At 44.4% G+C, this 16,630-nt stretch overlaps 1 protein-coding gene across 1 annotated transcript in view; it reads left to right on the forward strand.

The window, feature by feature from the left end:
* The window catches only part of F8 (coagulation factor VIII), a 120,769-nt gene that overhangs the window by 18,855 nt on the left and 85,284 nt on the right, over positions 1-16,630 (forward strand). Inside the window, exons 2-7 of the mRNA XM_045285497.1 lie at positions 2,884-3,005; positions 6,617-6,739; positions 7,171-7,383; positions 10,026-10,094; positions 12,410-12,526; positions 14,303-14,524. Coding sequence (XP_045141432.1) covers positions 2,884-3,005; positions 6,617-6,739; positions 7,171-7,383; positions 10,026-10,094; positions 12,410-12,526; positions 14,303-14,524 — 866 coding nt within the window. The remainder of the gene's footprint in view (positions 1-2,883; positions 3,006-6,616; positions 6,740-7,170; positions 7,384-10,025; positions 10,095-12,409; positions 12,527-14,302; positions 14,525-16,630) is intronic.

Below are 16,630 nucleotides of genomic sequence, written 5' to 3' on the forward strand. Positions count from 1 at the left end.
GGAGGGAGGGGAAAATGAGGAATTGATATCAAGGGCTCAAGTAGAAGGCAAATGTTTTGAAAATGATGATGACAACAAATGTATAAATGTGTTTGACACAATGGATGTGTGCATGGATTATGATAAGAGTTGTATGAACCTCCCAATAAAATGATTTAAAATAAGAATGGGAATTCCAGATCACTTCGTTTTGTTCATTTGGAGCTTGAACATGGATCCAGAGGCAGCGGTGTGGCCGTGCAGGGAATGCTGCATGGTTTGTAATAAGAGAAGGGGTGTGTCAGGGTTGGATCCTCTCACCATACTTATTCAATCTGTATGCTGAACACATCATCCAAGAAGCTGGGTTATATGAAGAATGGGGCATCGTGATTGAAAGGCAGCTTATTAACAACTGGAAATATGCAGACGACATAGCCTGACTTGCTGAAAGTGAGGAGGACTTGAAGCACTTGCTGATGAAGATCAAGGATTACAGCCTTAAGGATGGATTACAACTCAATGTAGAGATCAGAATCCTCACAGCTGGACCACTAGGAAACAAATGGAGAAAAGACTGGCGTCAAGGACTTTATCTTACTTGAATCCACAATCAACGCTCATGAAAGCAGCAGTCAAGAGAGCAAATGATGTATTACATCGGGAAACTGGGGTGCAAGTCTGAAAAGAGCAGAGATGTCACTTTGAGGATGGAAGTGACCATGCTGTTTTCAACAAGACTCTCCTGCCCATCAATCCAGATCCTTGTATTCAGACACTGTTGTTTTAAACAGCTGAGTTTGTTGTTGTTGTTGTTTTCCAGTGCATCCATTTCTATCATTTGTTGCCTATAGCGTGGGGCACCTTTCCCTCAGTGCCTTCCCTCCACATCCTTATACTGATCCTGGATTTGGTCTGTAGCCTTGATCCAGCTCTCCCCTTGCCCGCCTTCTCTTAAGTCATTTCCCTGTGACTTCTAGGCCAAAGTCAGCTGACCTTGACTTTGCTTGCTCAGGCGCCAAGCCTGCCAGGGATTTTCCTATTTCTCTTCAATGCTTCCCCAGTGAGGAAAGGAAAGTTTGACCTCTGCCCTCAACTCCTATCTTCTATTGTCACTGAAGACAAATTCAATGTATTGCACACCCAAACCCACACAAGTGTTCAATCCTGATATGTGTTATTAGGTAGACACCAATGATGAAAAGTTTCAAAAGAACTTGCCGTACTCAGCCTTACATGCAGGTTGTGCACTAATTTCCTCAAGCATAACATTCCTTCTCATTTACACAGAACCTTGGATATTAAAGCTTGCCTCTGCTTGAATGACTTGCACAATATCAATAAGCCTTATTATCTTTCATTTTGCGTACATGAAATGCAAAGTTCAGAGAAGACACAGGGTAGAGTGAAGCAGTGTAGTTCAAAGGTAAGTCAAAAGGTATTGTTACCGAAGTTCCAGTTCATTCATGTATGAAAAATAATGTTTAAACATGTCTCTGAGATCAGTGGATGGCTGTAGACAAGTTCTGGTAAAACACTTATCTTAGTCTCATCACCCAAACGCCAAACTCACCACCAGTGAGTTGAGGCCAACTCATAGCGACCCTGTAGGACAGGGTTGAGCTGCCTCTGTGAGCTTCCAAGACGGTAATTCTTCATGGGAATAGACAGTCTCATCTTTCTGCTGCGGAGCCGCTGGTGGGTTTAAACTGCTGACCTTGTGGTTAGCAGCCCGACATGTTTCGTTAGAACACATTAAAAAAAGGGGGATACTACAAAAAAAGTGCACAAAGGTCAACTCATTCAAAGAGCTGATCTTTCCCTCGGTCTTTTACTCAATTTGGAAGCTAATGAAGATGATTTTATGAAACAAATTATAGTCTTGGATTTGCCAGTAGGATCCAGAGGGGTCATCTTAGCAATGTTTCTGAAGGACACTGGATAGCCACAGGGGGTTATTAGGCTTGTTAGGAAGAGGTTTTAAGACAATTGGAAGCTGCATTGATGAGAAAATGGCCAGTTAAAAGTGCACCTAAGCTTGCTTCCCTGATCTTGGTAATGCACCTTCGAGGACGGCAAGGGCTGTCCTAGGAGAATTTTGCTGGCAAACCCTGACCTTGCCTTTTCAGACTTCCTTTTGTTCCCCAAGCTCTAAGAGCATTTAAGAGAAATATAATTTGAGTCCCTAAAGCTGCTGTATTGATGTAGTGTAAATTTAAGAGCCCCAAATTCTTTGAAGATATGGAAACGCCCCTTTCAGAAGTGTGTAAACCTAGATGGAGGACACGTAGAGAAACAGTAGCTTCACATTCTAATTTTGTATTTAATACATATTTCTCCACTTTTGTAGCAATACTTTTTTACTTCTTCCTGTATTTAGGATATAGGTAAGAACCTGGATTCCCCAACTCCTAGCTTTGTCAGCTCAGAGTAAGGCAAAAGTTGGGAACCAGCTTTCACATAAAAAGTTTTGGTAACTGAGGCTAAGAAAAATATTTTGAGAACATTTATAAAATTTCTTAATAGACATAGTCCTCATTGAAAGGCATTTTTTTCCAGTGGTATTCCCAGTATTCCTAAGAGAGGGGGTGTGGTTTTAGGTACATACACCACTTGCAGACAAGATACTTGAGAAAAAATGCTGTTGTTGTTTCTTTGGCAAAGGATATTTGGGTTGATGTAGTGTATGGGTATTGGTTTTATGATGTTTCTTAATGTATGGTTCCTGAGTTATCAGTTGACTTGTGAAAACAGCATTCTAGTTTAGAATGTTAGGGTGATATTTCCCAAAAAGAGATATTGAAGTCCTAACCTGTGGCTGTGACTTTGTTTGGGAAAACATGGTCTCTGTAGGATCAAAGAAGGGTCCAACTACATTAACAAACTTTCCATTTATTTACACAGATTGCTTCATAGAGACTCAAGCCCTTTCCTCGCCAACACGTCAGCCCTGTTCAGGAAGACCGTGTTTGTAGAGTTCACAGATCACCTTTTCATCACCGCCAAGCCCAGGCCACCTTGGATGGGTAATGCAAACAGCCTTGGCTATTTAATCTGGAAATGGTGTAGCTTGTCTTCTAGCAAATATTCGCTAAACTTGGGCTAGAGTTCAAGAAGACGGCTGCCAGAGAGAATGGTGTCTTGTAGCTGTCACTTCTCAGGGAAACCAGAGGAGACGCCTGATGGAAGAGCCACACCCTTCTTTCCTTTCCAGTCTTTTCTCTGCTGCGCAAGTAAAAAATCTGTTTACATTTTATAAAATCTAAGTTCATCCAAACTTCTGTGGTCTATGAGGTCCTACAGAGATTATTCCTTGCCTATCTCTATGACCTGGTTTTATTCCCCTGCTTCTGCCATATGTTACTCAACCGTGCCAGACCTGTGGCTGCTTTAGGAGTTTCCATTTGTTTGATCTGCCTTTGCAAGTGTTGTTCCTTTTTCAATAGTCATATCTCTGTTCAAATGCCAGCTCCTTCGGGAGGCTCTTCTTGACCACTATATTGAAAGGATTCCCTGCTGATGGCCTCATCATTTTCTAGCACACAACTATTTTGTGTAATATTTAGTACATTCTTAAATTTTATTGTTTACTCATTTAATGTCTCTCGAATGTGGTCTGCCCAATCTGCCTGATTGATCTTTGTTTGGATTATCAAGTGTTGCTACAATAGAAATATCAAATGGATGGCTTTAACGAACAAGTGTTTATTCTGTCGTAATGTAGAAAGCTAGAAGTCTAGATTCAGGGTGCCGATTCTGGGGAGTTGGGAGGGGCGTTTCCTTCTCTACCAACTCTGGAGGAAGGTGCTTTTCTGAGTTTCAGATTCTGGGCGATCTTCGTGTGGCTTGGCATTCCTCTTCTATCTTTGCTTCCTTGCTTGCTTGTTTAATGTCTTTTCTACATCAGAAAAGATGGGCTCTGCTTCTAGTCAAATGACAGACTAAGCAGACATGCTGCACACCCTCTCTAAAACAAAGATATGGGAGACTGGATGAAACAGATATGGATGATCATCCTGGGACCCTGAACTGCAGAGGAAAGGATAGAGAAATGGATTGAATAGAGACTAGAAGAAGAAACAGAACAAAACTGCAAGAGAGGAGACAGATGGGTGGATTGTTAGCTGGCTTGATGAGGCATGGCTCTCTTGAAATTTTGCAAACAGCATTTGATGGAAAACAGCAGCCCAGCTACATGAAAGCATAGCAGTGCCTGTCAACAAGAAAGGTGGAATCCTCCCTCCTGCCCCATACCCTTCTGGTGACCAGAGGATCAGCAAGGTCCCACGTCCACCTATCCAGTGACACAGTGACCGCCCTCCCTCCACCTCACCCCCACCTCCCAGCTGCCTGAAGTCCGAGCCATGCCCTCTGGGCCTGGGCTCCCAGTGTATCTCTGTTGTGCTGGGAGGCACAGGAACATACCGTGCCAGTACCCTGCCACTCTTGAGTAGGCACGAACTCCTTCCACACCAGTCATTCTCCCTCAGCTGTCCCCAGGCCCAGGGTGAGGGGGGGTTCTTCTGGGAATAAGCACCGGGACCTCAATCACCCTCTAAGCCAAGACAAAGTACTTTCAGATCATCTACTCTGACCTGACACAATATCTAGGTTGGCAGGATTGGACATCCCACCGTCTTTCCCACCCCGTTCCCCGTCCTGTGCGCTCCTTGATGGCAAGGGGCGTTAACTCATACTGGATACCCTGTTCCCCAGCACTTTTCTCCTCTCTGGGTCCTGCTCTTGCTTTAGCCTTTTCCCCCCTCTCTCTTCTTTATTTTTATTCTTTCTTTCTCTGCTTTCTTCCTTTCTTTTTCCCTATTGCTTATTTTTGTTTTGGGTCAATTTTTCTTGTTCTACTCAATGATAGACAGCAATGCTATCCCAAACCTGAACCTCCTGCAGTCGCACTCCCAGGACGAGAGTCACTACTTTTTCCACTAACCCTGATCACTGATAGATAGTGGCCAACATTAGATAAGGCTTCCCTCAACTGAGCTTCACTTCTATCTCACTCACCAGGAGGCAGGTGGTGAGTGATGGAGAACACACCAACCTGCAATCATTCTATGCCTTTGCGACCAAAAGACCTAGATGGGGCCTGGCTACCACTGCCAACTGCTCTGGAAGGGATCACATTAGAAGGTCCTGGAGAGAGCAGAAGTGAAATGTGGACTGGAACTCAGAGTCCTAAAAATGACTAGGTTTATTGAGCAGCCCGAGGCTGCTGGAACCCCCGAGGTTGTGGCCCTTCAGGTCTGAAATGGAACTCGCCCTCCGAGCTCAGTTTCTAAGCAGGTGAGTCTGTAGGGGGGCACTAATACTAGAGAGGTAGTGGGACAATCAGCCACTTGAGATAAAAAAAGGGAGCATGTCCTCACGGACAAAGGTCAGAGGGTTAGGACGGGACAGGGAATGGAAAAAGGAGACACAGCGAGGAATTGGGCGAAGCAAGGCTGCATCAAGGGGTTCTCCATGGATGAATTGAACCAGAATGCGTGTGAAGTGGTGAATGGGCAACTATTACCTGCTCTGTAAACTTGCACCCAATTCACAATCAAAAGTTTTAAAGAGAGATCAACGCAAGAGTACGCCACACAAGTCCTGTCTCATTAACATAACAGAAATAACCTGTTTCCAAATGTCATTATAATCACAGGTTAGGATTTGCAACACACACACATTTTGGTGGAGAAAATCAACAGACTCCAAGTAGGTTCCGACTCAGACTGATGCTATGCCTGGCCCTGCGCCATCCTCCTGATTGTTCTTCTGTTCGAGCCCATCACAAGAGCCACCATGGCAATCCATCTAGTCAAGGGTTTCCAGGGACTGATCTCCGAAACACTGGTCTGCCATCCTTTTTTCTAAGGAGCATTCTGACTGGACTTCTTCTCAGACAGATTTGTTTGTTCTTTGGCACTGCACAGTACTTTAAATATTCTTCACCAACACTGAAATTCAAATGGAATCCCTTACTCAATGCCCAACTTTCACATGTATATGAGGCAGTGGAAAATTCCATGACTTGGGGCAGGCACACCTTAGTAATGGCTTTACTTTTCAATACTCTAAAGAGGTGTTGTATAGCAGATTTACCTAATGCAATGCATCGTTTCGTCTTTTGAGTGTTGCTTCTATAAGCATTGATTGTGAATCGCAGCAAGACAAAATTATTGACAACTTCAAGCTTTTTCCCATTGATCATGATGTTCCCTGTTGGTCCACTTGGGAGGATGTTGGCCTTCTCTACATTGAGTTGTAATCCATGCTGAAGGCTGCAGTCCTTGATCGTCATCAGTAAGTGCTTCCAGGCCTCTTCACTGTCAGCAAGCAAGGTTGTGTCACCTGCATATCACAGGTTGTTCATAAGCCCTTCTCCAATCTGGATGCCGCATTCTTCTCCATAGAATCCAGCTTCTCTGAAGATTTGCTCGGCAGACAGATTGAACAAGCCTGGTGAGAGAGCACACCCCCTACGCACATTGTCCTGATAGTAAACCATGCTGTGTGCCCTGGTTCTTCCTCAGTCTTATTCTGAGTACCGTGTGACACAGTTCTGCTGCTATTCAAAGTATCTGACAATGTTTCTATGCGATCCAGAAAATGTTCAGTTGCTATTTCCTCATTTTTGTAGGTCTGTTGGGTCCTACCATCCGGACTGAGGTTTATGATACAGTAATCATTACACTTAAAAATATGGCTTCTCATCCTGTCAGCCTTCATGCTGTTGGCATATCCTACTGGAAAGCTTCCGAAGGTGAGCGCAGTGCCCTCTTGTGGTCAGTCTGGAGAGGTAAGCGTGAACCCCGTGTTCTCGGCGAGGGTGCCGCACCTTGGATTTTGTGTGCTTTCCTTCCTCTTGGTTTTCTTGCCAGGTGGGCTTTTCGTGCTGACAAAGTGAGCCTCCATCAGCACAGACACCCCCGGTTCTCTCCCTTATCCCTCCCTGGCCCTCACCATCATCTAGTCCAATGTTTGACACAAAATCCATAGCCACTACGTGTTTACTGAGTTGAATCGACTTGAGTTCGAATGGAAACAAGGCATTGATTGGTCAGCAAGAACTGGAGATCTCAGTAAGAAGCTAGCTCACTCCGTGTCCATCGAGTCCATTAGTGAAAATAAGCACTATGTGTTCCCTTGAGTCAACCACGCACAGAAAGGACACTTTTATCCTTCTTGCTTTAGGAGTTGAATATGATGATAAGACCAGCCAAAAGGAGAAAGAAGATGGTCAAGTCCTTCCTGGGGAGAGCCACACCTACATCTGGCAGGTCCTCAAGGAGAACGGTCCAATGGCTTCCGACCCCCCGTGTCTCACCTACTCATATCTTTCTCATGTGGACCTGGTGAAAGATGTGAATTCAGGGCTCATTGGGGCCCTGCTGGTATGTAGAGAAGGTAAGTGTAAGAAAGGGTCGCATTAAGATGAACTCAACTGCAAAGGGCAAACATCTGGGGCTTTTCATAAGAGAGCACTAGTATTTTTTATCTGAATGAGCTTTATTTAGCATCTTGTCTTGGATGAAGAGAGGAGCAGATGCCACAAATCAATTATCAGGACAGATGAACGCCCACATGCACCGGTGGCCCTTGACCCACTCCCAGGTTTTAAAGATTTTCTCCTATGTTTTACACCTCACACTTCCTAGTTGTCTGTAGTTGTTTTACATTTTTTCATTGGAATCTACTTTGAGTTAATATTTCAAGACTTGTGACAAAGAGAATGATTTTGAGAAGACCCCAAAACACAATCCATTAAAACAGATACATTGGACTTTATAAAAATCTATCACTTACCCAAAGCCCATCTGTAGACAATTGGCCATCTCCTCACAGAAGGGTCACAAGGAAGAGATGAGCCAGTCAGGGTGAAGTATAGCTCCGACTAAACACACAACTGTCCTCTAGGTCTTTAATGCTTCCTTCCACCACCACCACCACTCTCATGACCTCAGTTCTACCTTATAAATCAGATCAGACCAGAACATGCACACTGCTACAGAGAAGAGCCCGCAACACAGGGAATCCAGGATAGATAAACCCCTCAGGGCCAACAAGGAGAGTAGAGATACCAGGAAGATTAGGAGAAGGTGGGGTGGAGAAAGGGGAAATCGATCACAAGGATCAACCTAGAACCCCCTCCCAGGGGAGCCAAACAACGGGAAAATGAGTGAAGGGCAACAGAGGACGATGTAAGATGTGAAAATAATAATCTATAACTTATCAAGGGTTCGTGAGGGAGGAGGGGTTGGGGAGGAAGGGGGAAAATGAGGAGCTGATATTAGGGGCTCAAGTAGAAAGAAAATGCTCAGGGAGCTACATATAACCTCCTCTCTGGAGGACGGGCAGCGGAGGGGTGGGTGAAGGGAGACGCCGGGCAGTGTAATATAAGATACAATAAAAATTTATAAATTATCAAGGGTGCATGGGGGAGAGGGGAGGAGGAAGGGAGGGGGAGGGGGAAAAGGAAAATGAGCTGATTCCGGGAACCCAAGAGGAAAGCGAATTTTGGGAATAATGAGGGCAACAAATGTATAGATGTGCTTTACACAATTGATCTATGTATTGTGATGAATTGTATGAGCCCCAATAAATTGATTTTAAAAAAAAAAGAAAATGATGGCAACAAATGTGCTTGACACACTGGAGAAATGTATGGATTGTGATAAGAGATGTAAGAGCCCCTAATGAAAGTATTTAATTAAAGAAAAGGAAAAAAAACACACACACAACAAAAATCCATCACTTGAGATTGTGAACAACCCCATGAAGGGCATGGAGAGAGAAGCGCCAGCCAGGAGAAAGGCCTTAATTGGCCTGTGTTTTCCAAGGCGGCTGGCTCCTCACCAACTGGCTCTCCTTGAGCACAGTGGGGATGCCAGACGTGCATCTGCATCGTCATAACTCACAGCGGCCATAGGACAAGGTGGAACTGCCATCGTGCTTTCTGAGACTGTAACTCTCTACGGAAGTCGAAAGCTGCACATTTCTCCTGAGAGGATCTTTGCACGCTGGAGCCGTTCTGTATTGTGGTTGTGGTAGTAGTAGCTACATGAATCTAAACTGGTGTAGACAAAGACGCTGAGACACCACGGCGAGTGAGCGGATGGCCTCCAAGTTTCGGGCCCATGTCTACGGTGTGTTCTTGTGTTTCGAAATACAAATAGTCTGCTCTTTCTGAGGCCCCCGATGGCGTCACAGCTGTGATGCGTGCGCACAAGTGGTGGTGTCAGCCAGCACCGCCTATCCCATTGGAGAGCTTTGCCCCTTGGAGAGCTAGCTCGGGCCACAGCGAGACCCAGGAGCCTTGTGTGGTTTGGGAAGCTGGTCACTGGTGCCAGCTGGAGGGAATGGTGGCTCCAGAATGTTTGCCCCGAAGAGGGTCCCCACCACCTTCTGTGAAACATCACCTGACTATCCAGCGAGGCTTGTCCCACAGGATCGCCCCTGAGAGAGAGGCATCCGTTTGTCTCCTACCTTGCCCACTTGGGGGGTGATCAGGATCAGTTTGCCAATTTCCTCCAGGTCTATGCTGATGAATTTAAATTCCCAAGTATCTTAGCTAATGACACTGGAATTCTACTTAGACCATTTCCCTGCCCCCACCTTCCTGATAGCTCCCCTGCTGAGGAGTTTGTCAGGGAAACAAGTAGGAATTGCAGGCAGGCAGTTATGCAGATGGGAAGGGAGTCTAATTTAGCACAAATTCAGTTAAATGTCCTCATTCAATTTTGATGAGAAAGACTCAGTGTCTCCTTTACAATGCATGCACACTCATGAAATGGGATTTTAGGGGCTTGAATTTTTTGTCCTTTGACTATTATAGTAGCTTGCTTTTGTTCTATTTCAGAAATGTATTGGTCTGCAAAGAACTCCAAATACAGGAACTTAGTCCAGATAGTTTTAGAAGTTAAAGACAGACACCAAAGGAAAAGTTGGGCTTCCTCTCCAATCAGTAACGGAGTAATATCTCCCCCTTGTGGCAATTTCCTATAATAGCATTATTGAATAAATGATAAATTCTTTTCCTTCTTTTTTAGGGACTCTGGCCAAGGAAAGTGCACAGACCTTCCACGAATTCATACTACTTTTTGCTGTATTTGATGAAGGTTAGTGAGTTTCCACTTGAATTTTGAGATCCTGAACAAATATTAGCTAATACTTGCAAAAGTGGGATGTTATGGATGAGAAGAGGTGAGGAAGAATGAAGGAAATTTCGTTTTAAGGGAATTCCCTTTGCAGCTATGAAGAAAGACAGAAAAGCTGAGTAACAAGCTGGCCTCTGCCCCATCATTAATGTCATCTGTAAAGCCGTTGGGTTCTGCTTTCTAAATAGCTTCCCTTATCTTCGTCTCGTACTCAGCATTTGACTTTTGCAAGTTGCTTAATGTCTGCGTGCCTCAGTTTCCTCATCTGTGAAATTGAGACAATTTTAGTACCTTTCTCATAAGATCGTTGTGAAGAATGAGTGAGTGTTAGTACTTCTGCCTAATAATGTCGTCATCATTGTCAGCAACAACATCCTAATCCTTCCTCCTCCTGCACAAGGAGAAAGCTGGCTCTTTCTGTTCCCGTCTGAGAACCCGAGGGACTCGTTTTCTCGCTCCTGGATTTTCCTCGTTTCTGCCCCTGACACTCCATTGCTATGACAGCAGCTAGAGGAAACGTGTCACTCGGATTGTCTAGACTTCCCTGTGATTTAATCTCAAATTCAGGTGCAAACGCCTGGGCACAGTGGTGCGTGATGTAGTCCCTACTACCCTCTTCCACTTCACCTTCCAGCTAGAGCGTTTTCGATCACCCAGAACTTGGCTGGTGCTGTGCTTTCTTCCTGGAAAACCTTTCTCCCTGTTTCCGCCGGCTGAATTCCTGCCATCACCCACCCCACCCCAATGAACTCATCTGACTCCTTGATTCTGAGAGTGCAGGGGTTTGGAGGCAGTCATGGTTTCCCTGTGCAGTGGCTGGAGGGCTGTGAATTGCCAACCTTGTGGTTAGCACTTGCTCTACCAGAGCGCCATCAGCCTGGGATCAACACGGGCTTTATATAGGCCCACAGCACTTTATGCGTACCCATTCTTGTACCATATAACCAGTGTCTGGTTTACTTTATGAATAGTTATCTTTGTGCGCCTCTTGGCCTTGCCCTGCATGGCCTGTGAAATTCCACATTCCTTAGCTGTTTATGCAAGCTGACCGCACACACAGGCAGTCCCTGATCAGTACTCAGGAAGCCTGTGTTTGCAGGAATGCGCACAAGGGCTTCTGGCCAGAGGCTTCCAGGAGATGTTGTCTCATGATAATACCTCCAATGCTTCTGGCAGGAGGCTGAAAGCACTCACCAGCCAGTCCTTCCAGGAGATGCTGTCTCCTGATCATGCCTCCAGTTCCTTAGTTTTTCTTACTTTCCCAGGGGAACCTCTCAGGTAAACAGGAGGATGTAGTCACAGATAGAGCACCCTTTCTCAGGGTGGTCTGCTTCCTTTTCTACATCTCAGGATGAAAGAGGATGCAATCAACCTGGCTCAAATGAACCAAGATTCTCCCTTCTCCCAGATATCATTTATTACCACATCTTCCCACCTCCGTTAGGAACATATATAAGCCAAACTTGTTTTGGCTTGCTGTCAAGTGAATTCCAAGCCATATTGACCCTACAGAGAGGAACTGCCCATAGGACTTCCACGGCTGGAGATCTTTGCAGAAGCTGACTGCCACATCTGTTTCTTGCAAAGTGGTTGGTGAGTTTGAACTGCTCACCTTATACTCTGTTTCCCTGAAAATATGACGGTGTCTTATATTAATTTTTGCTCCCAAAGATGTGCTAGGTCTTATTTTCAGGGGATGTCTTATTTTTCCATGAAGAAGAATACGGTACACATTTATTGTTTATTGTTTTATTAAAAGAGATCTCGCACTTCCTGTCTGCTCCAGCTGTGCTACAGCCAACAGTGAGCTGTGCAGCGGCGCCTGCCACCATGGTCCAGGGTCCAGAATGACAGTAGCTTCAGGGGGCCTTATTTTCAGGGAGGTCTTATTTCCGGGGGGATGCCTTAAATTTCAGTGAGAGGCAAAACTGTAAGTAGGTCTTATTTTCGGGGGATGTCTTACTTTCGGGGAAACACGGTAGTTAGCAGTGCTTTGACCTCTGGGCTGCCCTGTATTCTTACGGGCAAATACAAGGAGAAAAACCCTTTTTTGAGCAGTGGGTTGGGGTGGGAGGGGGGAGGATCTGCCTTTTCATGACTGTCTTCTTCCTCCCACTCATTGATTTTATGAAGATCCATCCTCTGCCCACTTTGCAGATAACAAATCCTGAAGCTCTGAGCTTTCTTCACCCCACAGGAGGGAGAAAAGGGGCGAGTGTGGACCAGTCAGGCGAAGGTTGCTTACCTGGCTCTCTCCTTGCCTCCTTTCTCCTTAGGGAAAAGTTGGCACTCAGAAGCAGATGAATCCCGGGCCTTGGATGCAGAGTCCGCACCAACTCGGTCCTGGCCTAAAATACACACAGTTAACGGCTACGTAAATAGGTCTTTACCAGGTATGTACACGCTCGCTCAAGAGTCCGCAGGGTCTTAATGCCAGAGCTCTTTTGGACATGTCAGAGCAAAGCCCACTGACTTCTTAATGTAGCAGCTGGTTCTTCCTCCAACCACTGAGACTGCGCACAAAGCTCATAATCAGATTTCCCTCTTGTCGGCGGAATGTGAGTGGGCGACCCAGGGTAACTAGACATTTAAGGGAAATGTGAAACAGTAAAGAGATATGAGAAGACAAGCAAAGATCAAATCATTCCAGAAGGAGTTTGCTATTTACCCTGAGTATTCAAGAAGTGCCTTCAGCCCTAAGCCAATCATAAGACTGAAAAAGAAACAACCAGAACAAGAGCACAATGAGACAAAACTCAATAGAAATAAATCTCCCAGAAAGTCAAAGAACAAGAAAAGAGATTGAGAGTACAGTTTAAAACAAGCTTGTAAAAAGAATCAAAGAAATTAGAGAAGAGAATGTTGTGAAGGCAAAGATATGAGTCTTCATATGGAAAAGGCCCAGCCAGCTCAATAAAACCATAAACAAGAATCAAGAGTCTTGGGCAAAGAAATGAGCAGCAGGCTGCAATAGAGAGGTTAAAAGATCCCAGGAAAATTTCAGTTTCAACCTAGATTTCATAACCAAACTATAAATCTGCTTTGCGGGAAAAATACTTTAAAAAACACCCTAAGTGGAAGGCCACAAAAGGTACTAAATATGAGTGATCCAGAAACCCAGGGGAATAATGAAGAAATGAGGAGAGAGATTTTCTTCTTAATTATTTTCTGTATTTTTCTATTAATTCTATGATGACTAGGCATACATTTTAGAATCCTTTTTTTTTTTTTTAGGAATCTATTTTAAAACACGAATGTCCCTATTCTTACAGAACTTATAGTATGAAGAACTTTTAAAAAGTCCATGGAAAATTGAATTAAGAGATAATAGAATTTTCCCATTAGTTTTTTGGTCTCTCCATTATATGAGGAGCTTCAAGAAGTTAATGGGAAATTCTTTTAACTCCATTTTCCATGAACTTTTTAAAGCCCCTTCTATAACGGAGAGACCAATAGTAGTAAAAATCATAATAATAAATGAAAAATTAAAAACAGAACTTTTCATCACTCTGAAGGAAAATGACATTATTCTATGAGAACATGTAGGAAGGAGCCTGGCCTACCCTGGAGAATCAAAGAAGGCTTCCCCAGCTAGCTAACAGTCTGAGGTATAAACATATCGCTGCTTGGGTTCAACTATTGAGCAAATTAATGAACATTTCTGGGCACCAGTTTCCTCTCCTATAGGAGACAGATGATAATAGTTTATATGTTCATAGAATTATTATGAGGAGTGAATGAGTTTAAAACTTGCAAAACATTTTGGACAGTTCTTGATACAAAACAAGTGCTCGGTAGAGACTAGCTATGGCCTTGCCAAGGATGGGCTGTGAGGGGGGAGAGTGGGTGGGGACAGATAACGCTCATGTCCTGGAAGGAAGAACGGTGCCCATCATTAAGATATGTGTGAGCTACTCACAGACGGGCGGCGATGCTGACCAGGTGGTTGGCTGCAAGCGTCTGGGACTGAGGCGAGGTCAAGAGTGTTATCAGCATAAATGGTCACCAGCGGCAGAGGAAGGGGACCAGTGGCCGTGGAAGTTTGCCTCGAAGCAAACCGAGCAGTCAAAGTTATCAGGCCCGTTTGCTCATCTTGCACTAGCAGTTGGTTTCTGTTTTAAAGTCCCTACTTCGTACTCACGGCTACGTTATTCCTTCCTCACGGACAGGTCTGGTCGGATGCCACAGGAAGTCAGTTTATTGGCATGTGATTGGAATGGGCAGTAGCCCTGAAGTGCACTCCATTTTCCTGGAAGGGCATACCTTTCTTGTGAGAAACCACCGTCAGGCCTCCTTGCAGATCTCACCAATACATTTCCTGACTGCTCAGACTCTCCTGATGGACCTTGGCCAGTTTCTCCTGTTTTGTCACATCCCTTCCCACAAACACGGTAATATCTGTGGTTCTTACAACTGGCTATTGCAACTATACAGCTCTCCTGTTAATGGAATTTACTAGACTGTGTTCAAGAACATAGGGAGTTGCATGCTGTTTTAAGTTTGTTAGATGCTGCTGAGCTGGTTCTAACACATAGCAATCCCGTGTCCAACAAAACGATCAATTGCCTGGCCCTGCGCCATCTTCAGAGTTGTTCTTATGTTTGAGCCCATTGTTGGAGCCATGGTGTCCGTCTGTCTGTCGAAGGTTTTCCTCTTCTCTGCTGCCCTTCTACCAAGTCTGATGTCCTATTCCGGGGACTGGTTTCTCCTAACAACATGTCGAAAGTACGTGAGACAAAGTCTCACCATCCTTGCCTCTAAGGAGCGCTCTTTGCCATACTTCTCCCAAGAGAGATCTGTTTGTCCTTTTGGCTTTCCATGGTACTTTCAGTATTCTCCCTCAGCATCCGAAGTCACAGATTCATGGTCCAGCTTTTGTATGCATCTGAAGTGACTGGCTACTTGTCTGTCAGTCTGTCGTCGTGTGGCGGCTTGTGCGTTGCTGGAAGGTATGTCGCTGCCAGCAGGGTCACCGGGTGAACAAGTTTCAGGGAGCTTTCAGACTAAGAACGGATGATGAAGAATGACTCAGTTCTCCACTCCGGAGGAAGAAACTACCGACAATCTTATGCAGAGCGTGGAAACATTGTCAGCTACTGAAAGTGTAATGACTAGAAGGAGGACGTGGTTGGACTGGGATGGGCCATTTTGAATCCGAAAATCAGATGGTTTGTTGTGTCAGGAATGACACAATCCAGAGGAATGATATGGCATTCCCTTTCAAAAAGGACATTGGAAAATACATCTTGAGGTGCAGTGCTGGCTATGATAGAGTTAAACCTATCCACTGTGAAGGAAATCTAATCAATACAACTATCATTCAAATTTATCCACCAGCCACAAAGATTAGTGATGAGGAACTTGAAGGATTCTACCAGCGTCTTCAATCTGGTTAAACATGCAATCAAGATGCACTGATAATGACTGGTGTTTGTAATGCAGAAGTCAGAATCAAAGAGTTTCGGGAAATATGGACTTGGTGATAGAAACAAGGCTGGAGATCACATGGCAGAATTCTGCAAGAACGACTTGTTCATAGCAAAGCCTTTTTTTTTCAACACCACAAAAAGTGACTGTACACTTGGATTTATTCAGATGGAGTACACAGAAATCAAATTGACTACATCTCTAGGGAGAGACCATGGAGAAGCTCAATATCGGCAGTTAAAACCAGACCAGAGGCTGACTGTGGAACAGACCATCAATTTCTTATATATTAATTCAGGTTAAGGCTTTAAAAAAATTAAGATAAGTCCGCGAGATCCAACATACGACTTTCATTCTATCCCACCTGAATTTTGAGGACATCTCAAGAACAGACCTGATGCATGGAATACTACTGACAGCAGACTTGATGAGCTGTGGGAGGACATCAAGACCATCAGCCCTGAAGAGAGCTGAGGGTCATTAAAAGGACAAGAAAGAAAGTAAAGGTCAAAGTAGATGTCAGAAGAGACTCTTAATCGTAGACTAGCTAAAGCAAATGGAAGAAAGGATGACATCGAGGAGCTACACAGATAAATTTAAAGCGCAGCTTAAGAAGACAAAGTCAAATGTTATAATGAAATGTGCAAGGACCTAGAGTTAGAAATCTAAAAGGGAAGGACACGTTCAGCATATCTTAAGCAGAAGGAAAAATTCAAGTCTCAAATTGCAATATTGAAAGAGTCTATGGGTAAAATATTGGATGATTCAGGAAGCATCCAAAGAAGATGGAAGGAATACACAGACTTACTGTACCAAAAGGAATGAGTCGACAGCCCACCATTTCAGGAGGTAGCATCTGAACAAGAAACAATGGTGCTGCAGGAAGAAGTTGAAGCTGCACTGAAAGCATTAGTCACAAAAAAGAGTCCCGGAATTGATGGAATACCAATTGAAATGTTTCAACAGGCTGATGAAGCACTGGGAGCACTTACTCGTCTATACCAGGAAATTTAGAAGACAGCTACCTGGCCAATTGACTGGAAGAGATCTATATTTGTGCCCATTCCAAA

This window comes from Echinops telfairi, unplaced genomic scaffold, assembly GCF_000313985.2.
Source record: "Echinops telfairi isolate 266 unplaced genomic scaffold, ASM31398v2 ScPeMD7_7472;HRSCAF=8510, whole genome shotgun sequence".
In the NCBI taxonomy this organism is placed as follows: Eukaryota; Metazoa; Chordata; class Mammalia; order Afrosoricida; family Tenrecidae; genus Echinops; species Echinops telfairi.